This window comes from Mobula birostris, chromosome 3, assembly GCF_030028105.1.
Source record: "Mobula birostris isolate sMobBir1 chromosome 3, sMobBir1.hap1, whole genome shotgun sequence".
NCBI lineage: Eukaryota > Metazoa > Chordata > Chondrichthyes > Myliobatiformes > Myliobatidae > Mobula > Mobula birostris.
Window position 1 is genome coordinate 54,023,736 of NC_092372.1, and position 27,325 is coordinate 54,051,060.

The following is a 27,325-nucleotide window of genomic DNA, read 5'->3' on the forward strand; positions in this document are numbered from 1 at the left end:
ATAAAGCAGTTATTGAAAAATAGTGAGAGTGACAGCAAACACTAGAACAGGGGTTCCCAACTTGGGGTCCATGGACCCTTCAAGTAATGTTAGGGGTCCCATGGCATTTAAAAGGTTGGGAACCCCTGCACTAGAGAATATTAAAAAGGGAGGTAATACAGTAACCAAAGTGCAAAACCCATTTCTTGCTATTTAATGAAGTTAGTAAGAAATTACATTCCTTCCATAAGTCAGCTCAATGGCCTAATTCTGCTCCCTTTTTTTAAATTATTGCAAATAACATTTTGGCCTTGAACAGAATTGGGCTACATTAACTACAATTATTGAACTATAAAGATGATGAACAGTTGCCTTTTCCTCTGTTAACAATCTTGTGATCTTTGTAATTTTGGATAGGAAAAGTAAAATAATAACCCTGGGAGGTGTGTTAAAGGGAACAATTTAAGAAGGAGTGGGTGGAGATATAAAATCCTCTTGGGATCAGCTTCTATTATTAATCTTCCTTTTCCTTTACATATGGAATACCATATTGGTATCAGCCCAGATACGAGAATGAGCAATATCTTTCTAAAGAGATAGGACGAGCAGGAATAGAAAGACAAGTTAACCTATCACGAATGAACGTGAAAGCAGTTGTATTTGCTTTAAATTGCTATGTGTTAGTAGTGTTTGCAGTTAAATGTAAAACCTGCAATAGAAAGGACAGCAAAAAATGAAAAGGAAGTAGTAACCTCAAACAGGAAAAAAATCTGCTGATTCTGGAGATCCAAAGCAATGCACCCAAAATGCTGGACGAACTCAGCTGGCCAGGCAGCATCAATGGAAAAGAGCAAACAGTTGTCGTTCTGGGCTGAGACCCTTCGTCAGGACTGGAAAGGAAGAGGAAAGTAAGGGGGTAGTAACCTGCTGTGGACAAAGATGAGAAGACAGAAGAGAAGAGAAAATCCTGTTGAGTTTGAAGCAACTGACTGGTTTAAGGAATAGGAGGATGACAGTTTATTGCTATATAATTCCATAATAAATATGAATCTAATTCATCTTCTGTGAAGGCCAAGTCTTTATGTATATTTAAGGCAGAGGTTGATAGATTCTTGATTGCTCAGGGCATGAAAGGTTACCGGGGGGTGGGGGGGGGGGGGAGGATCAGCCATGATGAAATGGCAGAACACTCAATGGGCCAAATGGCCTAATTCTGCTCCTTATCTTATGGTCTTATAGTGCTGCCTCCTTCTGAAGAAGGGATAGAGAGAACTATTTAATATTTAGTGTGACACCTTAGACACTCAAAATTACAAATTAGTTTAAATTAAAATTTTGCTTAAATCATAAGTGCTAGATGAACAGTCAACGTATCAGACCATGAACTTATACATATTTCTAAACCATTATGAGATAGTTTCCTGTACAAAATAAACAGATTATTGCAGGTTTTACATTTAACTGCAAACACTACTAACACGTAGCAATTTAAAGCAAATACAACTGCTTTCACGTTCATCCGTGATAGGTTAACTTAATCCTATTATAAACAAAACCTATTGGATAACTCAAAACATCTTAAACCTGAAAGATTACTTGTTACACCAGGAGCATTGATTTGCAAAGATGTATTTACTTACTACAGGATTTTTTCATTGCTGGGATACTCAATTGATAACAGACATTGGTTGTCAACAAATGAGGTGATGAGCAATATACTTCACTATACTTCAGGAATCTTTTAAAATGAATCTTTACTTAGTGATAAGGGAGTTTACAGACTATTTATACAGATATAGATAATTTTTAAATTAAAGGCTTTAAACAAAATATATAGATAATGTATGAAATGCATTAAAATGATATAATGTTCTAGGTTTTGCTTCTACTGATTGATAATTGGATCATTAAAATTAGTATCATGAAACAGTAACATCAACACATTTTGATTTGATATATAATGTCCCAGTAGCATTACTAGACTCACTTTCCACTTCGTCACAGTATGTCTGTACTCATTCTCTCTAATTTCACTTTACCTCAAGATTCAGGCACATTTCAAACTCACAGGCACAATTTTGTCAGTATCATTCTTTCACTCTCCATCGACTTCTGCAGTAAGAATATATGTACATTTTGTGGACTTGTCAATTTATTGCAAAATGTCAGCGCTAGCCTCAATGGCAAGGAAATGTGTGGCATCAAGGGCTTATATGATCTAACACTCACCCTTCATGACAGTGTTAGATCAGTGAAGAAGGCAGAACAAGCCCTGCCCTTAAAAACACTGAAATTTACAGTGGTCAATGTTTGTTTTGGGTTCAATCTCTGGCATTCCAAAATGTGGCCCATTTCTCTAATACCTATGTATAGCATAATACCACCAAGAAGGTGGCTACTTTCATGCAAGCAACTTAGCAAGATTCCTCCAATAGTAACTCACAAATATGCACCTACTGAGAAAATCACAGCAGGTGTATGGGAATATCACTTTAATTCCCTTTCCAAGGCAAGGGCACCTTGTTATTCCTGTTTTTGGGACAAAATCCTGAAACTCCTTTCACAGCTTAGTTTTACGTACTTTAAGGACTGCAATAAGGGACCTCCACCATGCCCCTCCCCCAACCGATATGATCCAACAGTGTGCTCATGGGCAGTTATAGGGCAATCTGGTGAACTTTGCTCTTCCATAAGAATATTTTTCATAGATAGGGAAACCTGATGCCATCTCACCAGGGCCTTATATAATGAGAGCAAAGCATATTTACTCAAATCCTCTTCAAATGAAAGCTAACATTTCATTTACCTTCCTAATTGCTTGATGCAGCGCAACTTACCATGATTTCTGTACATTATACCCAGGTCCCTTTAACCGCTTCTTTTAATTTTTATAGTCATAGAAATGACCAGATATTCAAATGAGTGGTCTCTTCACTTCTCTACAATTAAAATCTACTTTACAGCATTTTATTCCATTTACCGTATCTTTTGCCCATTCAATTAGCAGTCCATATCTTCCAGAACCCACCTGCCTCCTTTTCACATTTCAACCTCCAACTTGCTCATCCAAATCCATACAGATAGTGAACTGGAATCCATTACTGATTCCAGCAGCACCTTTCTGGATAACTTTACTATTCTGCTAACTACATCAAAGTAGTGACAGATTTGTGAAACATTATTTCCCTTTTCTTTCTTTTCTTTATTAATCTTTTTATTGATTTTGAGAAAACATATATACAGACAAGGGGAGAATTATCTCAAATATATATCAGCAACAATATAAACAGAAGATTAAATAGATATTATCATAATCATACATAGTAATAAGCAAATATGCAATATATAATAAAAGGACAGCTAATTCTCCTCTTATCAATTCATAAAGAGGGAAAAAAAACTTTAAATTTAAAATAGATTAAAAAAAAACCACTACACTATAAGTTTATATTGGCTTTGTCCAATCCAACCATTATTTCTAAATAATGCCTGCTTCGCTGCTGCTGCTACTGTGTGGTAACCAGAATCTCCGGAGCAGAAGGCCCCGAAATCCTTGGCTTTGTTTGTTTCAGTGGCCGGGGCGAGGTTGAAGGTGCTCTGCAGAGGTTGGCGCTCGGGAGGCTGTATCGGAGGGGCTGGTCGGAGGCTCGAAGTTTTCAGATGGATGGACTCACTGTCGGCTGTGGTTGGCTGCTTCCAAGGTAACGGCAAGTTGACGGTGCCTGGAGGTTTATGGTAGGGAGTTTCTCCCTTTTGCCACCGCCATCGGGGACTTGGGAGTCAATCGACTCGGGGACTTTGAGACTATTTTTACCGTACCCATGGTTTGTTCTTCATCAAATTATGGTATTGTTTTGCACTGCTGTAACTATATGTTATAATTATGTCGTTCTGTCAGTGTTAGTCTTTGGTTTGTCCTGTTTTCTGTGATATCACTCCAGAGAAACATTGTATCATTTCTTAATGCATGCATGCATTTATAAATGACAATAAAAGAGGACTGAGTGTTCTCATAATCTAAGTGCCATGTTACCATTTTTTAAAGAACAGATTCTAGAATTTTCCCTTCGGCTGACATGTCTAATTGATCTGTAATTCCTCATTTTCTCACTCCCTCCTTTGTCATATTGTGGGGGGTCCATTTGATACATTCCAATATGTAGGAATGGTGGAAAATTACAACCAGTGCTTTCACCATCTTTGTTGCCACCTCCTTTAAAAACTTGAAATACAGGAAATCAGATATTGGGTGGTTATCAGCTTTTAGAGTTATTAAATTCTACAATTTGATTGTGCCATGAATAGGTAATTTCTTTCAGATCTTCATCCATTCTACAGGTCCTCCCCAAGTTACAATAGTTTCATTTCTGGAACTATTTGCAACCCAAACTATATCGAAGCTGGAAATGCACCTATCCAGCAGTATATTTAAATATATGATAACCAAGAGTGGCATATAGTTAAACCAGGGTACTTAACCATTCAGATTTCTCTGTTAGATGCAATGATATGCCACAAACTGAGTGCACACACAGCAGAAGTTGCCTGCAGCAGCTGACAAATCCATCTTGCCAGTCTCCTAAATGCCTGCCTATACAAACAACTATACATAGAGTCAGACATTTATAACCTGGGGACAACCTGCAGTTTTGTTGTCATCTACTATTTCCAGAACATATACTGTTATTTTCCTTGAAAAAATACGCAAATTGTGTAATTTTTCTGCCATTTCCTGTTTCATAAATATATCTCATGCATTAATCTGCAAAGGACCATGTTAACATTTACTTTTTTTTATATAAAATTCCAATGAAACAGCTATAGTTTGTTCTTGTTCTTCTTGGTTCGTCATTCACTAATTCTTCCTTCTAGTTTATCAGTTTATTCTCCTTCACTAAATTCTGAAATTTTCCCAATCCCCAAGCTTTGTCCTCTTTTGGCAAATTAAAAGCCCTTTCCTTACCTTATTCTAATTATAGCTAGACCACCTTTTGAGTTTCTATGCCTTGAAGGGGATATTCTTTGTAATTTTTTTGGTATTTAAATAATAATTAAACTCTGCATTATTTAATTAATGGTCATTGTTTCTTTATGTTCATATCTTACGTAGTTTCTCAATCTACAAGAATGATCTCATATCTAACACCTTTGATTTTGCCTTCTTTTAAACATTAAAGATCCTAATTTCAAACTGAGCTAAATTATTTTCAATCTTTATTTAAAATTCTATTATAAGATTCCTCTTCATTAAAGGCTACTTAACCAAGTTATTAATTAACCCTTTCTCATTACACTTAAGATTTTCATTTGAATTTGAAAATACCTTGTCATTTTCAAAACAAATTTCATAACCTTCTGTGGCTCCAGAAGTTAACAATGCCAAATGACTTATCAGATAACTTATGCTATGATTCTATCCTATCTTTTGCTATACCATGAAGTGTGGTAACTAAAACTGCATTAGTTCTTTTCTCCGAAATAGTTCAACCAAACCTTTTGCCATTAATTTCTTGTGTTCAGCTCTTCTCTGAACTGTTAAAGTTACGCTTTGCCTCAATGAAATATATTACCAACCAGCAGGGCTGTAGCTGAGGCAGCAGAGAAAGGATCAGCATGGGTGTGGACCAAGTATGTCCAGAGGGGCAGGTAGTCGGACAGTGTATACATATGTTGCAAACCCTTCAGTAGTTGCATAGACACCTGAAGAGCAGACCATCTGTTGGATGGAAGTGACCAACAACTCTGATAGAGGCAGATGCCAAGTTCTTAAGCTCACCAGTAGGAGGTGGTGCTTTAGCACTGCTGGCCCACCACCTCGAGGGAGTCTTGATCATAAGTGGGCCGAAACTCCTGAAGACAGGTGGCAGATCAACTGATGATCCCGCTGGTGATAGCACAGGACAGTTAACATCTTAGACCACGTGTATTTTGTAACTATATGTCAAAAGTGTGATTTAATACAAAGTGTTTTTGACTTGGATCTGAAAGAAAATCTAATTAAAGCAGTATTATAATTTGTTTCTTACAATCACAAAGTAACTAAATATAAATGTTATATTAAAAATCAGTTATTCCATACTATTTTGAGAGAAAATACTACAGATCACTTGAGAAAGACAAATTACCTTTTCATCAGGAATACTTTGACGAACAGATTCCAGATAATTGCTAGTGTTATCAACATTTGTGTAGCGCAGCAAAGTACGAGCAAAATCTTCTTCACTAATTGTGGTCATTCCTTTGGAGTATGAAAGGAATTCAGTTTCCAAAATTTCAGTTTGTATATTATCCATGAATCTAAAATAGTATTACAAGAACAGATTATGAGAAAAAACAGTGTTGTCTAATCAAAGATTTTTCTGATGTGACACAATAGTGAGAATTACTGAAATCAGCATAATTTTGTACATGCTATATTTTCTTTCAATTAACACAATAGTTTTCTCATAAATTGCAAGCAACTTAAAGAGCAATGAAGTTATAGTCTACACTAGATGTACAATTTGCAAATCTATTAACTGGAAATATAAAATGCAACTTCAATATAAAACAAGGTTATACTTCAACCTTATTCTAATTAACAGTAACATAAAATAATAGATTACAACTTCTCCTTTAAACACAGGCTAGCAAACAGGACCCATGTAATTCATGAAAACATTATTTTAATTTTTATGATAAAGAGATAAAACCCAAAACAGCAATGATTTTGATCAGAAATATTGTAGGAATTTAGTTCAGATAATTTATTTTGCGGTTGATGATAAACTACTCTGCCATAAATTTCTTCATTGTCAGCAATCTAAAACTGTAACATTCTGTTTTATCTTCCTGTAACAAATTTCTGACCAGCAATGGAATTGCACAAATGGGAAGGAATGCTGAATATTGTTTCATTTCAGATTGCCCAAAGTAACCTGCAAGCAAATTCGATTTGCTTAAAATTCACTTAGAATGCATACCCACAGTTTGGAGGCAAGGCTTAAATTATTTTTACTGGAGTAGTCTGGAATAAGAAAAAAGTTGTTGTAAATTATGTAGGATTTTGATGGAATAAGTTCTAGATGGGAAAGGATGTAATATATTAAATGGTGAACTGGGAAATAGGAGAAACCTAGCCATTCTGTATACTGTTATACTACAGAATAGGATTTTATTGGAAGTGTTGAGGAAAACATTAATATAAATGTATTCATTTATATCATAAAATCTAGGAATACCTAGATACAGTACATTAGCAATTAATTTTGGATAGCTAAGGGTACATGGACTGAATGACTTAAGATCCATTCTAAATTTCTAAAATATTAATTTGGTTTCTTTAATAAAATTATAGTTTTTGACTGGTCTATGGGAAAACGTAATCATTTTCTTAATGGACTGGAAGATTTCACAAATTCTGTCATTGGTTGCTATGACGCTGCATTTAAAAATTCTGCCTGCTATACTCCTTTTTCTTAATCAACACAAGAAACGCAATTCAAATTTATATCTGGTTGGATCTTCTATAAATTTTCTATTAGTGGCTACTGCAAATATTATCACTTCATCTGTCTAATAGCCAATCATATGCATCTGCTGTTATTCTGGCAATTTCTAACTTTTTCTAACTGGAAGACTGATTCATTTTGTTCACTTTCCTGTCCTCAAACCCCAATGATCTTAGCAATAGAAAAGTTTATCCAAAATAACTCTCAACATTTTCAAAGTACTTAATGGTGTTTATGTATCACTTTAAATTGAGTATATTTTAACTAATTCCCACAAATGAATCTCTTAAAAATATATAAAATTCAGCAAAAGACTACCCCAATAAGGGGAAATTTCGAAAATAGAAGTTGGCTAATCGGTATTTTATAACACACACCAATTTAATCAAGTTAATACAAATTTTAATTAGTGACTTACTTGTAAAAGTCATCAAAATTCAGCTCAGCCTTTCCTTTTCTTCCAAAAAAATGCACAAGTAGTGTAGTATCTACAAGAAAACTTTCCTCCACACGCTGTAATAAAATAAACATTAATATTGAAATACCTATTTCAATAACGAACTATCGCTGCTTAAAACTGACGGAAATAACTCTGACTGTGGATAGAAGCGCCCACAGAAGAAGCATGGCTGCAGATTGGGGTTTCAAGTGCATTTAAGGAAACGGGACTTTAAACTCCAAATACCGACTATCTTGCTGGCAAATGTGCAGTCTCTGGTGAATAAAATCGATGATCTCAGAGTTAGGGTGCTGGGACATTAGGACCACATGTGTCCTTTGTTTCACAGAATCCTGGTTAACTCCTTCCATACCGGATGCAGTGAATCAGATCGATGGGTTTACTGTACACCTTCACGATAGATCTATAGAGTCTCTCAAAAGCACAGATGGAGGAGTATGCCTCATGATCAACTCTTTTTCGTGCACAAATATATTAGTGCTGTCACAATTCTGCTCACCAGACCTGGAATATCTCGCAGTAAAGTGTCATCCTTTTTACCTACCATGGGAGTTCTCTGGGGTCATTTTGAAGGCAGTATATATTCCACCTCAGGCCAATGTCAATCAGGCTTTAGATGATCTGAGTAATGGGATCAACATGCATGAAACAGTGCATCCCAACACTTCATCATTGTTTTGGGAGATTTAAACCAGGCTGGTCTGAAAAAATCACTAAACAATTACAATCAACAGATGACTTGCAATACCAGAGGAAACAACACACTGGACCATTGCCACACCACCATCAAGAACACCTGCCGTGCTATTTAACACCCTCACTTTGGGAATTCTGATCACCTAGCTGTACTTCTACTCCCTGAGTATAGACAGAGACTGAAGACTGCAGCACCAGCAGTGAGGACCAAGAGGTATGGACAAGGGAAGCACAAGAACATCTACAGGACTGCTTTGAATTGGTGGACTGCACGGTATTCAGGGATTCATCTTCGAACCTGGAAGAGTATGTTGCAGTTGTTACCGACTTCATTAGAACCTGTGTGGATGAGTGTGTGCCTACAAAAACTACAACACATTTACAAAGCAAAAGCCGTGGATGAACTAGGAGGTACGTTGTCTGCTGAAGGCTAGATCTGTGGCATTCAGGTCTGGCAATCCAGACTTGAATGCCACAGGTATGATCTGCGGAGGGCTATTTTAAGGGTGAAGAGACAATTTCAAACGAGATTGGAGGCGATATCGGATGCACGACAACTCTAGCGGGGTCTGCAAGACATTACTTCCCCCAAAGCGAAACCCAATAGCATGAATGGCAGTGATGCTTCACTACCAAATGAACTCAATGCCTTCTATGCCTGCTTTGAAAGGGAGAACACAACTACGACTGTGAAGATCCCTGCTGTATCTGATGACCCTGTGATCTCTGTCTCAGAGGCTGATGTTAGGCTGTCTTTACAGAGAATGAACCCTCAGAAGGCAAAAGGTCCTGATGGAGTACCTGGTAAGGTTCTGAAAACCTGTGGCAACCAACTGGTGGAGTACTCAAGGACCTTTTCAGCCTCTCACTGCTACGGGTGGAAGTTCCCACTTGCTTCAAAAAGGCAATAACTATACCAGTGCCTAAGAAGAATAACATGAGCTGCCTTAATGACTGTTGCCTGGTAGCACGCACATCTACAGTGATGAAATGCGTTGAGAGGTTGGTCATGTTGCAATTTGCCTATTGCCACAATAGGTTAACGGCAGATGCAATCTCAATGGCTCTCTAAGCGGCTTTAGACCACCTGGACAACACAAACCCCCATGTCAGGGTGCTGTTCATTGACTATAGCTCTGCATTTAATACCATCATTTCCACAATCCTGAATGAGAAGTTGCAGAACCTGAGCCTCCGTATCTTCCTCTGTAATTGGATCCTTGACTTCCTAACCGGAAGAGCACAATCTGTGTGGATTGGTGATAACATCTCCTCCTCGCTGACAATCAACACTGGTGTGCTTCAGGGGTGTGTGCTTTGCCTACTGCTCTACTCTCTATATACCTATGACTGCGTGGCTAGGTGTATCTCAAATACCATCTATAAATTTGCAGATGATACAACCATTGTTGGTAGAATCTCAGGTGGTGACGAGAGGGCATACAGGAGTGAGATATGCCAACTAATGTATAAGATGATGAGAGGCAATGATCGTGTGGATAGTCAGAGGCTTTTTCCCAGGCTGAAATGGCTATCACGAGAGGGCACAGTTTTAAGGTGCTTGAAAGTAGGTACAGATGAGATGTCAGGAGTAAGTTCTTTATGCAGAGAGTGGTGAGTGTGTGGAATAGGCTGCCGACGATGGTGGTGGAGGCGGACACGATTGTGTCTTTTAAAAGACTCCTGGTCAGGTCTATGGTGCTTAGAAAAATAGAGGGCCATGGGTAACCCTAGGTAATTTCTAAAGTAAGTATATGTTCTGCACAGCATTGTGGGCTGAAGGGCCTGTATTGTGCTGTAGCTTTTCTATGTCTCTAGTGGAGTAGTGCCCTCGGCAACAACCTGGCACTCAACATCAGTAAGACGAAAGAACTGATTGTGGCTTCTGGAAGAGTAAGACGAAGGAACACATAACGATCCTCATAGAGGGATCAGAAGTGGAGAGAGCCAGCAGTTTCAAGTTCCTGGGTGTCAAGATCTCTGAGGATCTAACCTGGTCCCAACATATAGATGCAGTTATAAAGAAAGTAAGACAGCTGCTATACTTTACTAGGAGTTTGAAGAGATTTCGTATGTCAACAAATACACTCAAAAACTTCTATAGATGTACAGTGGAGAGCATTCTGACAGTCTGCATCACTGTCTGGTATTGGGGTGCGGGGGAGAGGGCTACTGCACAGGACCAAAAGAAGCTGCAGAGGGTTGTAAATTTAGTCAGCTCCATCTTGTACGAAGTCCATCTTGGTACAAAGTACCCAGGACATCTTCAGGGAGCGGTGTCTCAGAAAGGCAGTCCATTATTAAGGACGTCCAGCACCCAGGGCATGCCCTTTTCTCACTGTTACCATCAGGTAGGAAGTACAGAAGCCTGAAGGCACACACTCAGTGATTCAGAAACACCTTCTTCCCCTCTGCCATCCGATTCCAAAATGGACATTGAACCCTTGGACACTACTTCACTTTTTTTTAATATATAGTATTTCTGATTTTTGCATGATTTTTAATCTATTCAATATAAGTATACTGTATAAAGTATACTGAATAAGATTTATTTATTTATTATTATTTTTTTTCTTCTATATTATGTATTGCATTGAACTGCTGCTACTAAGTTAACAAATTTCATGTCACATGCCGGTGATAATAAACCTGATTCTGATTCTGTCTCTGAAATGGTTTCATTTCAAAGTTTTCTGATTTTCTGATCTTGCAAACTTAGAAGCAAAATCTCCTCCTAAAATAATTTCTTGTGAAGGAAACACTTCTCCATGAAATCTTAAACATAAAAAGCAAATAACATGTTGTAAAGTATTGTTCTCATATTTGTGGTTTCTCTGTAGCAACTCTTCTATGCTAATGTATAGTTTGCCTCACCAGCAACTGTCTTTACATCTCCAGCATCCATTGTATTATACTATCTTCCTGCTTTTAGTGATAAGGGTATTACAATTCTGACTCCTCCTCTCTAGCTTTTGCTATTTGTTTAGGTGTTATTCCATTTATATCTTCATTACAATAAAATTAATACTGTTTTACATTCTTTCAAATATGCAGGTTTCTGCATTTCCATAAACTTATTGCTACATCTAGTGATACCAGAAGAAACAGTACAAGAAAAGTTGAATATGTTTTGGATAGCTAAACCTTGGTTTCTCTCGAAATTCTTCAGCAGTTAATTCAACCATTTCCTTCTACACAGTGCCTACAAAAAGTATTCACCCCCTTGGAAGTTTTTATGTTTTATTGTTTTACAACATTGAATGACAGTGGATTTAATTTGGCTTTTTTGACACTGATCAACAGAAAAAGACCCTTTCGTGTCAAACTGAAAACAGATCTCTACAAAATGATCTAAATTAATTACAAATATAAAATACAAAATATTTTTGTAATATTTAACACAAAATGCAACACAAAATATTGCATAAGTATTACCCCCCCCGCCCCGCCAATATGACATATCAAATCATCACTGGCGCAGCCAATTGATTTTAGAAGTCACATAATTAGTTAAATGGAAATCTGCTTTTGGAGATCTGTGTGCAGTCAAAATATTTCAATTGATTGTAGTAAGAACACACCTGTATCTGGAAGGTCCAACTGCTGGTGCGTCAGTATCCAGGCAAAAATTACACCATGAAGACAAAAGAACACTTCAAACAATGCCACAAAAAAGTTATTGAAAAGCACAAGTCAGGAGATAGATAGAAAACAATTTCCAAGTCACTGAATATCCCTTTGAGTACAAAAGTCAATCATCAAGAAATAGAAAGAATATGGCACAGCTGAAAATCTGCTTGGAGCAGGCCATCCTCAAAAACTGAGTGACCGTGCAACAAGGGGACTAGTGAGGGAGCCAAAAGACCTATAACAACTCAGGAGGAGTTCAAAACTTCAGTGGCTGAGATGGGAGAGACTACACATATAGCAACTGTTCCCCAGTGCATCACTAGTTGCAGCTTTATGGGAGAGTGGCAAAAAGAAAGCAATAAAGTTGAAAAAAACTCTCATGAAACCTCAGTCAGAGTTTGCCAGAAGGCATGTGGGAGAGTCTGAAGTCAGCTGGAAGAAGGTTCTATAGTCTGATGAAACCAAAATTGAGCTTTTTGGCTAACAGACTAACTGCTAAATTTGACATAAGCTAAGCACCTCACTTCTTCAAAAACACACCATCCCTACTGTGAAGCATGGTGGTGGCTGCATCGTGCTGTGAGGATGCTTCAATGCAGCTGGCCCTGGAATGCTTGTGAAGGTAGAAGGTAAAATTAATGCAGCAAAATACAGGGAAATCCCGGAGGAAAACCTGATGCAGCAGTCTGCAAGAGAACTGCAACTTGGGAAAAGATTTGTTTTCCAACAAGATAATGACCCCAAGCATAAAGTCAAAGCTACACAGGAATGGCTTAAAAACAACAAAGTTGACCAAGTCAGAGTCCAGACCTCAATCTAATTGAAAAATTGTGGCTGGACTTGAAAAGGGCTGTTCACTCACAATTCCCATGGAATTTGATAGAACTTGAGCAGTTTTGTAAAGAAGAATAGGAAACTGTAATTACAATATCCAGATGTGCAAATCTGATATAGAGACCTATCGCCTCTTTTATCTCAGACAGTTGAAGAAGTTTGATATGGGCCCCAAATCCTAAGAATTTTCTATTGGGGCACAATTGAGAGCATCCTGACTGGCTGCATCACTGCCTGGTATGGGAACTGTATTTCCCTCAATCGCAGGACTCTGCAGAGAGTGGTGCGGAGAGCCCAGCGCATTTATAGATGTGAACTTCCCACTATTCAGGACACTTACAAAGGCAGGTGTGTAAAAAGGGCCCAAAGGATCATTGGGGACCTGAGTCACACCAACCACAAACTGTTCCAGCTGCTACTATCCGGGAAACGGTCCCGCAGCATAAAAGCCAGGACCAACAGGCTCCAGGACAGCTTCTTCCACCAGGCCATCATGCTGACACAACTGTATTTCTATGTTATATTGACTATCCTGTTGTGCATACTATTTATTATAAATTACTATAAATTGCATACTTAGATGGAGACATAATGTAAAGATTTTTATTCCTCATGTATATGAAAGATGTAAGTAATAAAGTCAACTTAATTCAATTCACACAGACTCAAGGCTGTAATTGCTGCCACACGTACACCTACTGAATACTGACTGAGGGAGTGAGTAATTAAGCGAGTTTATTGAAATTGAGGCTAAATTACTGCTGTCAATTGTCCTTTATGAGCATATTAATAGTAAGATAGTAGCTGAAAAATTGGAATGCATAAGGTACGGAGGGAGATGTAAGTGAGCTCATGAATGAGTATTACCAATGTAACACTAATGGGGAAGGCCGTGGAAATAATAAATGAATAAATTTATAACTAAATTTAATTAACAAGTTCCTCTAAATATAAATCACTTGCTTTGAAATCTGTCTACTACAACAGTTTTGTATACTAGGTGAACATTTTTAACCCAAGTCCAAATTGAGTACAGACCATGCGAATTCTAGTGTTTTATGGGCAGATGGAGTGTTTTACTCACTATCCACCAAAGCAGCTAGATCCAACATTCTAAAGACCGTTCTGTGGATACAAAGTACTAAAAGTATCCATTGATCACTTTTAGATTAAATGCATTGCATTAAACATTATCCAATGATAGAATTTCATTTCCTGTATTTTACTAAACATTGATATACTTAAGCCAAATACTTGAGTATTTTAAAATTTTGACTCCATACCAAAAAAGCTCCATAAATTTAACAATTTATAAGTCACTATTTTAAAAGTGAATATGGGTACAACTTACAAGTCTGCATTTATTGGTTATTCCTAGCTGAGTTGAGAAAGAGGTGGTGAGCCACATTCTTGAACTATTGAGCAGTTTAAACTGGTTTCTACGTCACAGGAAACTCAGAAAGAATCAGTCATTTTAGTGAATAGTTTTGTACCGGAAGGAAGTTAATGGACTTTAATGCTATTGTTACAAGACCATAAAATATGTGAGCAAAATTAGGCTATTCGGCCCATTGAGTCTGCTCCTCTCTGCATTTGTGACTGATTTATTTCCTTAACCCCATTCTCCTGCTTTCTCCCCATAACCCTCAACTCCCTTACCAACCAAAAACTAATCACCCGTGGTCTTAAATACACCCAATGACTTGATCATTGTCCAAGTTGCATGCCATCTTGGACAATGTCTCCCATCCACTACATAATGTACTGGTTGGGCACAGGAGTACATTCAGCCAGAGACTCATTCCACCGAGATGCAACACTGAGTGTCACAGGAAGTCATTCCTGCCTGTGGCCATCAAACTTTACAACTCCTCCCTTGGAGGGTCAGACACCCTGAGCCAATAGGCTGGTCCTGGACTTATTTCCATCTGGCATAATTTACATATTATTATTTAATTATTTATGGTTTTATATTGCTATACTTATACTCTATTCTTGGTTGGTGCAACTGTAACTAAACCCAATTTCCTTCGGGATCAATAAAGTATGACTATGACTATCAAATTCCATGGCAACAACCCCTATTGCAACTGAATCCTTGACTTCCTGACTAACAGACAGCAACACCTACACCATGACTATTCTAAACACTGCTACTCCATATGGTTGCATCCTTTGCCCCTTACTCTGCTCCCTTTACGCTCACAATTATGTGGCCAGATTCTGCTCTAATTCCATCTACAAGTTTTCAGATATCACTGTAGTGCGCCATTTCTCAAATCATGATGCATCAGAATACAGGAAGGACTACTTGGTAACATGACAACAACCTTTCCGTCTACGTCAGCAAAACAAAAGAACTGTCATTGACTTCAGGAAGGGGGACAGTGCACGTTCCTGTCTACGTCGACAGTGTTGAGGTTGAGAGCTTCAAATTCCTAGCAGTGAACATCACCAATAGCTTGTCCTGAATGTCATGACTAAGAAAGCACACCAATATCTCTACTTTCTCAGAAGGCTCAAAAAATTTGGCATTTCCCCATCGATCCTCTCTGAATGCATAATGGGCTTGGTTTGGCAACTGCTCTGCAGGTCACTGCAGAAAGTGCAGAGTTGTGAATACAGCTCAGCACATCAGGTAAACCAGACTCCCCTCCGTGGACTCTGTCTAAACTTATTGTTGCCTGAATAAAGCAGCCTGCACAATCAAAAACCTCACCCACCCCAGACATTCTCTTTCTCTCCTCTTCCATCATACAGAAAATACAAAAGCCTGAATGCACATACCTCTAGGCTCAGGGACAGCTTCTACCCTACTGTTGTAAGAATATTAAATGGTTCCCTAGTGCAATAAAATGGAATTGTGATTTCACAAGCCACCTCATTAGGATAGTATAACTTATAGTTTACCTGCACTGTGGTTTCTCTGTAGCTATTACACTATATTTTGTATTGTTATAGCTTAACCTTGTTCTACCTCAGTTGCACTTTGTGCATTGATGTAGAACAATTTGATCTGTATGACGATATGCAGGGCAAGTTTTCACTGGATCTAGGTATGTGTGACGGTCGTAAACAAATTCCAATTGCAGGTTCAGATTCACTATCTTCTGTCTAAGGAACTTACTCCTTCAGAAAGGGGCATCTTTTTGCTAAGGCTGTACCTTACATCCTAGACACTGCTATTAGTGGAAACATCTTATCCATATCCACTCTAACCAGGCCTTTCATATTTGGTAGTTTTCAATAAGATCCTCTCCACACTGCATTCTTCTAAACTCCAGTGAGTACTGGCCCAGGGCCATCAAATTCTCCTTGTACATTAAGCCTTTCTTTCGCAGGATCATTTGTGTGAACCTCCTCTGGACCCTCTCCAGGGTGAGTACACCTTTCCTTAGGTTCTCGGTCAAATCTTTCAACATTGCTCAAAATCTTTTAAATTTAATCTGACCAATGCCATATAAAACCTCAGTAGTACTTCATTACTTTTGTATTCTAGTCCTCTTGAAATGAATGCTAATATTACATTTGCCTTCTTTACTACCAACTCAACCTGCAAGTTAACTTTTGGGTATCTTGAATTAGGACTCCTATGCCTTTGCACCTTCAATTTCTGAATTTTCTGTCTGTTTATAAAATAATCCACACCTTTATTCTTCCTAGTAAGTGCATAACCTCACGCTACCCTCTGGTGTATTCCATTTGCCACTTCTCTGCCTGGTTTCCTAACCCATGTTCTTCAACAGACTCTCTGCCTCTGCATCCCTAACTGTCCCTCTACCTACAGTGGCATGCAAAAGTTTGGGCACCCCGGTCAAAATTTCTGTTACTGTGAATAGCTAAGCGAGTAAAAGATGACCTGATTTCCAAAGGCATAAAGTTAAAGATGACACATTTCTTTAATATTTTAAGCAGGATTACTTTTTTATTTCCGTCTTTTACAGTTACAAAATAACAAAAATGGAAAAGTGCCTGAAGCAAAAGTTTGGGTACCCTGCATGGTCAGTACTTAGTAACACCCCCTTTGGCAAGTATCACAGCTTGTAAACGCTTTCTGTAGCCAGCTAAGAGTCTTTCAATTCTTGTTTGGGGGATTTTCGCCCATTCTTCCTTGCAGAAGGCTTCTAGTTCTGTGAGGTTCTTGGGCCGTCTTGCATGCACTGCTCTTTTGAGGTCTATCCACAGATTTTCTATGATGTTTAGGTTGGGGGACTGTGAGGGCCATGGCAAAACCTTCAGCTTGCGCCTCTTCAGGTAGTCCACTGTGGATTTTGAGGTGTGTTTAGGATCATTATCCTGTTGTAGAAGCCATCCTCTTTTCATCTTCAGCTTTTTTACAAGATGGTGTGATGTTTACTTCCAGAATTTGCTGGTACCTAATTGAATTCATTCTTCCCTCTACCAGTGAAATGTTCCCCATGCCACTGGCTGCAACACAAGCCCAAAGCATGATCGATCCACCCCCGTGCTTAACAGTTGGAGAGGTGTTCTTTTCATGAAATTCTGCACTCTTTTTTCTCCAAACATACCTTTGCTCATTGCGGCCAAGAAGTTCTATTTCAACTTCATCAGTCCATAGAACTTGTTTCCAAAATGCATCAGGCTTGTTTAGATGTTCCTTTGCAAACTTCTGATGCTGAATTTTGTGGTGAGGATGCAGGAAAGGTTTTCTTTTGATGATTCTTCCATGAAGGTCATATTTGTGCAGGTGTTGCTGCATAGTAGAAGAGTGCACCACCACTCCAGAGTCTGCTAAATCTTCCTGAAGGTCCTTTGCAGTCAAACGGGGGTTTTGATTTGCCTTTCTAGCAATCCTACGAGCAGTTCTCTCCGAAAGTTTTCTTGGTCTTCCAGACCTCAACTTGACCTCCACCATTCCCGTTAACTGCCATTTCTTAATTACATTATGAACTGAGGAAATGGCTACCTGAAAACGCTTTGCTATCTTCTTATAGCCTTCTCCTGCTTTGTGGGCATCATTTATTTTAATTTTCAGAGCACTAATCAGCTGCTTAGAGGAGCCCATTGCTGCTGATTGTTGGTACAAGGTTTGAGGAGTCAGAGTATTTATAAAGCTTTGAAATTTACATCACCTGGCCTTTCCTAAAGATGACTGTGAACAAGCCTTAGCCCTAACAAGCTAATTAAGGTCTGAGACCTTGGTAAAAGTTATCTGAGCGCTCTTGTGGTGCCCAAACTTTTGCATGGTGCTCCTTTCCTTTTTTTCACTCTAAAATTGTACAAAACAAAAATAATACACTAACCTTGCTTAAGATGTTGAAAAGAAAGTTTCATCTTTAACTTTATGACTTTTGGAGATCAGTTCACCTTCTACTCACTTAACTATTCACAGTAACAGAAATTTTGACCAGGGGTGTGCATGCCACTGTATCATGGAATCATCTAAAAATATGGTCAAAATGTCATGATTTCCTTCTTGCAGATCATTAACATACAAAGTGAAAAATTGTGGTCCCAACACTGACCCCTGTGGAACTCCACTGGTCACCAGCAGCCATCCTGAAAAAAGACTCCTTTATATCCACTTTGCCTTCTGCCAATCAGCTATTCTTTCCATGCCAATATCTTGTTTAGCAGTCTTGTGTGTGGCACCTTATTGAAGGCCTTCTGAAAATCCAAGTAAATACACCCAGATTCTTCTGTCTAACTTCCTTGATACCTTCAGAGAGAGTTCTAGATTTGTTAGACATGATCACTTCTTAACAAAGAGGCATTCTATTTACGATTTTACAGCTCTCTGGACCCCTCCCTGACTCCAGTGATTCTTCAAAGATCATTTTATTTAAGTATCTTTTACATAAGCTAACAATTTATTCCCCGATTTAAAAGAAATCAGATCCCAAAACTGCTAATGTGGGAATTTGATTTTTGTTAATAGTCTGGTAAAATCACCATTATACTACACAGTCTCAAGTTTTGGAACTTAACTTCAGAACCACACTGTCCTTTGTGTTTTGCAAACCACAGAAATGACAGTGTAAGTACATTGCAAATAAAATGCATTAACACAAATAAATTACTAAAATCTCTCAGGACTCTTTCAGTTATTTTTGTACCTCAGCAAGATCTGAAAAGAGTGCTTGGCTGGTGTTACGTCTCAATGTATCCCAGTAACTTCGATCTGTGGTATGATCTGGGCAATCTTTTTTTAACACCTGCGGAGTTATGAAAAGGTATAATTGTTGTAACGTTCAACATTGCTGAGGAGATATAGTGAAAGTTCCATACAAGACACTAAAAAAAATTAAGCAATTCTGCTCCCTTCAGTTTGATTGAACAAGGAATTTTAGGAGTGCATATCCTAAAATTTAAATACATTGTTTCTTTGTAACCTGGAGTACTGTGTACAGCTGAAGGGTTTCATCCTGAAATGTCGACTGTACTCTTTTCCATAGATGCTGCCTGGCCTGCTGAGTTCCTCCAGCATTTTGTGTGTGACACTGTGTATAGTTTTGCTTCCTGGACCTAAAAATAATTATACTAGCCTCATGGGAAGTGTAAAGCAATGAAAGATAAATCAGCTGGTTGAGTGGTGTTGCAGCAACAATCTTTCACTCAAAGTATTAATTGTGGACTTCAGGATGTGAAGTCGGGAGAACACACACCAGTCCTTATTGATGGGTCAAGCAGTGGAAAAGGTGAGCAGTTTCAAATTCCTGGGTGTCAACATCTCTGAAGATTTATCCTGGGCCCAACATATTTGTGTAATTACAAAGAAAGCATGCCAGTGATTATACATCTTTTATGAGTTTGAGGAGATTTGGTATGTCACCAAAGACTCTAGAAGGTGTTTAATGATGTACAATGGAGAGCATTCAAACTGGTTACATCACCACCTGGTATGCAGGCACCAAAGCACAAGACTGGAAAAAGGTACAGAGGGTTGTAAGCTCAGCTAGTTCCATCATGGGCACTATCCTCCCCACCATCAAGGACATCTTCAAAAGGCGATGCCTGACAAAGGTGGCATCCATCATTAAAGACCCATAACACCCAGGACATGCCCTATTCTCATTACTACCATCAGGGAGGAGTACGAGCTTGAAGGGTATTGTAGCCATTGTGAGACTTGGTTCAGGAGGGACGGGAGTGGCAGCTGAATACTCCAGGGTTTAGACATGACAGAGTGGGAGGGATTAAAGGAGGAGGGGTGGCACTACTAGTCAAGAAAAATGTCACAGCAGCGTTCAGTCAGGACAGACTGGAGAACTTATCTAGTGAGGTGCATTGGGTGGAACAGAGAATTAAATTACTATGACCATGTTAATAGCGCTATATTACAGACCACCCAACAGTCCAAGGGATTTAGAGGAACAAATTTGTCGACAGATCGTAGACTGTTGCAAGAAACATAAGGTTGTTATAGTAGGTGATTTTTACTTTCCATGTATTGACTGGGACTTCCATACTGTATAAGGAATAGATAGGATCGAATTTATCAAACGTGTTCAGCAAAGTCTTCTTAATCAGTACATAGAAGCCCCAATGAGAGAAAGTGTGCAGTACTTGACTTCCTATTAGGGAATGAGACAGGGCAGGTGACAAATTTGTGCAGGGGAACACTTCGCATCTAGTTTCAAAGTAAACATGCAAAAAGATAGGTCTGGTCCTTGGGTTCAGATTCTAAATTGGAGAAAGGCCAATTTTGATGGTGTCATGAATGATCTGGCAAGTATGGATTGGGACAGGCTGTTTTCTGGCAACAATAGAAAGCATCCAAAAGTAAAATTTTGAGAGTACGAAGCTTGTATGAGGCTGTTAGAATAAAAGGTAATGATAACAGTTGTAGGAAACTTTAGTATTCAAGAGATACTGAGGCCTTGGTTAAAAAAAGGGAGGTGAATTGCAGGTAGGGGCAGGTTGGAACAAATGAGGTGCTTATGAAGTAGAAGAAATGCAAGAGAACACTTAAGAAAGCCATCACGAGGGCTAAAAGAGTACACAATGTTGCCTTAGTAGACAAGGTGAAGGAAAATCCTAAGGGTTTCTACAGATATGTTAAGAACAAAAGGATTGCTAGGGACAAAATTGGTCCTCTGGAAGATCAGAATAGTAATCCATGTGTGGAACCAAGAGAGATGGGGGGAGATCCAAAATGTTTTTTTTTGCATCTGTATTTACATAGTCTATCAAAGTAAGGCAAAACATCATCAACTTCATGGACTCTATACAGATTACAGTGGAGGTGGTGTTGGGTCCTTTGTTGTTTGTCATCTGTATCAATGTTCTGGATGATAAAGTGGTTAACTGAATCAGCAAATCTGCGATGATACCAAGACTAAGGGTGTAGTGAACAGTGAGGAAGACTATCATGGCTTGCAGTAGGATCTGGACCAACTGGAAAAATGGGCTGAAAAATGGCAGATGGAATTTAATGCAGATAAGTGTGGGGCTTTGCGCTTTGGAAGGACAAACAGGGTAGGTCTTACATAATGAATGGTAGGGCACAGAGTACAGTAGAACAAAGGGATCTGGGAATACAGGTCAATAATTCATTGAAAGTAGCATCACAGGTTGATAGAACTGTAAAGAAAGCTTTCGACACATTGATCTTCATAAGTCAAACTATTGAAGGAGATGAGATTTTATACTGAAGTTGTATGAGACATTGGTGAGCCCTAATTTGGAGTATTGTGCACAGTTTTGGTCACCTTACTTCAGGAAAAATGTAAAAAAAAGTTAAAAGACTACAGAGAAAATTTACAAAGATGTTGCCGGTCTGGAGGACCTGAGTTACAAGGAAAGATTAAATAGGTTAGGACTTTATTCCTTGGATCGTAGAAAACTGAGTGAAGATTTGATTGAGGTATGCAAAATTAAGAAGGGTATAGATAAGGTAAAAAGCAAGCAGGTTTTTTCCACTGAAGTTGGGTGGGACTACAACTGGAGGTTATGGGTTAAGGGTGAAAGGTGAATAGTTTATAGGGAATATGAAGGGAAACTTCTTCATTCAGAGGGTTGTGAGAGTGTGGAATGAGCTGCCAGCACAATTGGTGCATGTGACCTAATTTCAATGTTTAAGAGCAGTTTGGATAGGTACATGGATGGTAGTGATATGGAGGGCTATGGTCCCAGTACAGGTCGATGGGAATAGACAGTTTAAATGGTTCGGCATGGACTAGATGGGCCTTGGGGCCTGTTTCTGTGCTGTACCTTTCTATGACTCTATGACCTTGTCCTTTTCCTAATCTAAGATGGCTTTAAAAATTGGTTGTGCCAAAATTAGGTAGCATGACCCAAGAATAAGAGGTATGCTATTCAAGATGCATGCAAAGATATATTTATTTAGTGTAGTGAATTCTGGAATGTTCTGTCATAGGGAACTTTGGGCAGTCAATCACTGAATATATACAAGACTGAGAACTATAGACTTGAGACAAGGTTATCAAAGAAATTGAGCATCAGTGGAAAATTGGAGTCAAAGTCAAGATCAGTTAAGATCTGATTGGCAGAAAAAGCCCAAAGAGCAGAACAGACTAATGCAGCTGCTATTTCTGATGCTCTCAAGTTCTTAAAAATGAATTGTAGGGCAAAATGCAATTATTCATAAAAATGATACTTTCCCAGGTAAGTTTATGGATTTAATTCAATCTTTTGCATTTCAAGTCTATTGTACTTAAGTGGTAGGATATTATTTTTCTCGAAGTGTCGGATTCTACATTTCTGCAGGATTACAAAAGGGATCAGCCAGTCTTTAAGTAGTGAGGTGCAAGAACTTGCTCATTTCTGTGGACTTCCTCTTGACACAGTCTACTAGCCCAGAAATACTGCACGGTAGTGAATAGGGGAGTCTGCATTCTTTATATAACTTTACAGGTCATTCCCAGCTTACAGAAGGGTTCCATTCCTGGGATTCGTTTATAACCGAAACAGTTCGCAAGTGAGAAACGTGGTCATGAACTGAGTTCCTGCATGGCAGAAAATGCCTGCAGACTTGCAGCAGCTAGCAAATAAATTCTACTTTGTCTCCTAAATGCTCAGTTATAAGTATAGGCTGTATATTTTTTTTAAAAGAGATACAGCACTGTGACAAGCCCTTCCGGCCCAACAAGCCTGTGCTGCCTAATTACACATGTGACCACTTAACCCACTAACCCATACGTATGGAAGGAAACTGGAGCACCCAGAGGAAAACCACACAGTCATGGGGAAGAATGCACAAACTCCTTACAGCCAGTGGTGGAAATTGGACCAGGTCGCTGGCACTGTAAAGCAATGTGTTAACCACTACGCTAACATGTTGACTTTATGCCATGCTTTCACAACCTAGGTATGATCTGTAAACATGTTGTAATGTTCTACCTATATTGATTTATTGCAACAATATATATGAGTAAGTAAGTTCAAGAACACAAAGAATAAAACTCGTCAAACTTCAACATTTTATTGACCAGATTATATCAAAATTAATCTGGTACTGTTACTTTCTATTTTGTTTAAAAATAGACACTCTTCTTCCTGCACAAATACTGTAAATGAACTGTTCAAATACAGCGCTATTATTATGTATTCTAAATATTATTATTTAAGGAACAGAATTGTACGAGACAAGACCAAGGAAATAAAAGTATGGAAATATATATTCTTGAGTTTTAATTTTATCTTCTAACTCTTGTAGCACTATTAATAGCAGTCATGTAAAGACATTTTCCCCCATACAACAAAAAGTTCACTAAATTTAGGAAGTAAATAATTGAAATTTAGTATCTTAGTAAAATCTTGAAAAAGAACAATCTAGAAATGAGGGAAAATGGTTGTTGTGAAGTTACTGATAATACCTGTTTCATTAATTCTTTGATCCTCTATTTCATGTATGCACAGGATTTTATTAATTCTCTATTCTAATTTTGTCATTTTGGATTGTCTTTAATTCTTTATTTGTCCTGAGTTTTTCCTCTGTTTTCCCCATTTCTTCAATTTTCTTTCGTGATCTCTTTCCAGGTATCTGCTATATTTTTTGTATTCTCTGTGTTCTTTGCCCTGGACAGAACTTGCAAGTTCTTACTCATCTTACTCTGATTAGGCACATTTTTACCTGTATGCCATATATGCCATATTCATTTATTTTCCCTTACACAGCTAGGTACAGAAATCTCACATGACACAAAGCAAGTAGAATTTATGTTGGCTTGCAGTGAAGGTTTGTCACCAACCAGTCTAACTACTGAAACACTGAGATGAAGGGGAGGGGGCAGTGGAAACAGAGCCCTCAGACCAGAAAAGTGAGGAGAACACTGTTTTTAATCTCTAAAAATTCAAGACTGAGACACAGCTTATGACAGACAGACTAGTTTTCAGCCAAGTGTCATACCATGCTTTTAAGCTTTGCTCTAAGCTTTTTGCCTCTGTAGTAAAGAATGTACCGTATAGAATTTTGAGGGCTCCATGGTATAAAGCACTGTTCACATAAAATATCATATGCCGTAAAATGTAGATAATAACAGGTCCTGATTTTTCATTAACGTGGTAATAACTCTAAGAACAGGTTTCTAAAGCTCTAAATCTACCAAGTCTAATGGGAAAAAAATTTGAAGTAATGTACTTTTGTAAATTCAAATAGAATTAAGTGATCTGAATGTTTAATGACATACTCAGGATCTGATGACCATAAGGGTGTAACTATAATTTCTTTCTGAGATTGTCCTGTATGAATGAAAGAAAAATAAGCTGGCCTGTGGCTGGAGTCCAGAGACAGATTGCTGCTGGAAGTAGGGAATGGAAGTACCAGGGCCTTGATATGGGTTAATACCAAAAAGAAACAATTAGAATGACAGAAGCATCCAAAAAACTATCTGGGTAAGAAAATCAGCTCAGCTGCAATGTACACAGACAAATGAGAATGAAAATGTGCAGAAAATGCTTATAGTGATATATATATAAATTGTATTTTTATTTATATATATATATATATATATATATATATATAAAAATAAAAATACAATTTTTTACTTTCATTAAACTTATATAAAACTATTTCCTTTCTTACCTAATCAATGCAATGACATATTAAATACCCAGTTCAGATTATTTTTTGCAGGCACCAGAAATTAGAGAACTCTTTAACCTTCCTATTATATGATCAATTTAGTCTTCTTCAACAGATACTCTTTTCATTTTCTAATACAAATACGGTAGCATTTACTTAGTCTATTAGCAGTGTTATCTGATGATTTTATTGATTTTTATATTATTAAATTCTAAACATGCCCTCAGGAAGGAAGTATATACATACCACAACACCTTTTGGTAAACAATTAATTGAAATGGTTAGAATTCAACAATTACCTAATTCAATCTGGATTAATCTTTTAAAGAAGACTTTGCTTGATCATGTTACCACAGCCTCTGAAGGTTTAATTTTCAAAAATGTACATATACATTTGATAATTATAAGATAGATTTTCTATACTTTGAAGTCTGCTTTGGGATGCAGGATGTTGCTAATCGAGAAGCATGCTATATTTTGATACTCAAGTATTACACTCATAAAGGGTATCCTGCATAAATTCACATGCAGATATAATTGAAGAGCAATACATACACTGTAATTAGGAGCATATTGATAACCAAAAAGTTGCAGATTCTTACATGGCATGTGGTGTGGTGTCAAATTACAGATTGTGGTCAGCAAATTAGAAAAGGAAAGGAAAAGATAAAGCAATTAGAAAGTGCAGTCAGTCATACAAACATATTCTCAGATTAAAACACACAGGCAGAATAGAACTGACGTCTTGGGTCTAATATTAATATTTCCCCGTTTACTCTGGAGCCCTGATCTCTGAAAATCATTGATATACAAGACTCAAATTATCAATCATGGCTAGGATTTTTGAAGGTTTGTAATTGACATCACAAGTGATACTATTAAGACTAAACTGCTGTTCATGTCATTTTATATAGCCAACTTCATTACAATCAAAACTAGGAAAGAAGTACATGCTCACCACTTGCGCCGACTTCTCCTCATCGATACCTCTTCTTCCTCTTTTCTCATTTTTCTTTCTGAAAATTTCCTGTAACTGAAATAAAATATTTTATAGCTCACATTTAAATCTACATTTACATGCAATACTAAGTTTACAGTAAGTTTAAAGCACCATCGTGAAACCTTCCTTTAACCCTGAACTGTCCACAATGAAGCAAGGTGGAAAGTAAATTGGAGACGCAATTGACTGCAGATGCTGGTATCTGGAGTAGTAAACAATCTGTTGGAGGAATTGAGTGGGTTAAGCAGCATCTGCGGGAGAAAAAAATTATTAACATTTTGGGTGGAAAACCTACTCAAGACTTAACAGTGGAGAGGCAAAATGGCCAGTAAAAAGAGAAGTCTGAGGTGATTGGTAGATTAAGAAAGGGTGTAAAATACCAGTCAGGGTGCATCAGGTAAATTATTTAACTTAATTTTATATATAAAAAAAGAGATGATACACCCACATATTGAGTTAAAAAACTTGTACAACCTTAGATTTATACTTGTACAAAAGCATTTGCTCACTGTGTGTAAGAATTGGTATAGCCATTAACAGTTAGGTAAACTGACATTCTGGTTTTGACAGGAGATCTTGAATCTTACAAGTAACATTATGGCCAATAATGAAAATAGAAAATGCTTGAAATACTCCCTCCTCTTGGTTGGTGCACGAATAGATAAGTCTCCATTGTACAATACAGGTTGTGGCAGAGAACCTTGTCAGCTGAATTCTTGTGGCAGTGTGGAGCTTGAACGTTCTTTCTTATGACCACTGGTTTTCAGGCATTGTCTGTACCTTACAGCTAGTTATCCTTGAATATAGCTGCAGTAGAGATACAAAACACTGCAGATGCTCCAATCTTGAGCAAAAAAAAAACAAGCTGCTAGAGGAACTCAACAGGTCAGGTAGTATCTGTGGAGACAGAAGGATGAGACCCTGCAGAAGGATGAGACCCTGCATTAGTCCTGTAGTCAGAAGTGCAGAATTGTAAATCAGAAATCTGCCCTTCCAAGACAGGAATTCACCTTAAGGTAGAGTCATTAAGCATGGAGATGGAACTTTGGCCACACAGTATGTACTCAAGGCTAAGCATCTATTATACCAATCCCTTTTTTTTAATTCTACCCACATTCACAACAACTCCTCCTTAACCTATATCAGCAGCATTTCACAATGGTCAATTAAACTACTAACGTGCACATCTTTGGTATATTGGAGGAAACTGGAACACCCAGGTTAAACCG

At 38.0% G+C, this 27,325-nt stretch overlaps 1 protein-coding gene across 4 annotated transcripts in view; it reads right to left on the bottom strand.

Annotated features, from left to right (window-relative positions):
* micu3a (mitochondrial calcium uptake family, member 3a) overlaps positions 1-27,325 on the bottom strand; it is a 178,723-nt gene that overhangs the window by 30,182 nt on the left and 121,216 nt on the right. For 3 of the 4 annotated variants that reach the window (XR_011885347.1, XM_072252655.1, XM_072252654.1), the window contains exons 7-10: positions 26,055-26,129; positions 19,167-19,265; positions 7,888-7,982; positions 6,105-6,276 (exon numbers count right to left, since the gene is read on the bottom strand). Coding sequence is in view for 3 of the 4 variants with exons in the window: in XM_072252655.1 (XP_072108756.1) it covers positions 6,105-6,276; positions 7,888-7,982; positions 19,167-19,265; positions 26,055-26,129 (441 nt within the window). In the remaining variant the exon portion in view is untranslated. The remainder of the gene's footprint in view (positions 1-6,104; positions 6,277-7,887; positions 7,983-19,166; positions 19,266-26,054; positions 26,130-27,325) is intronic. The other variant, XM_072252656.1, reaches the window with a different exon arrangement.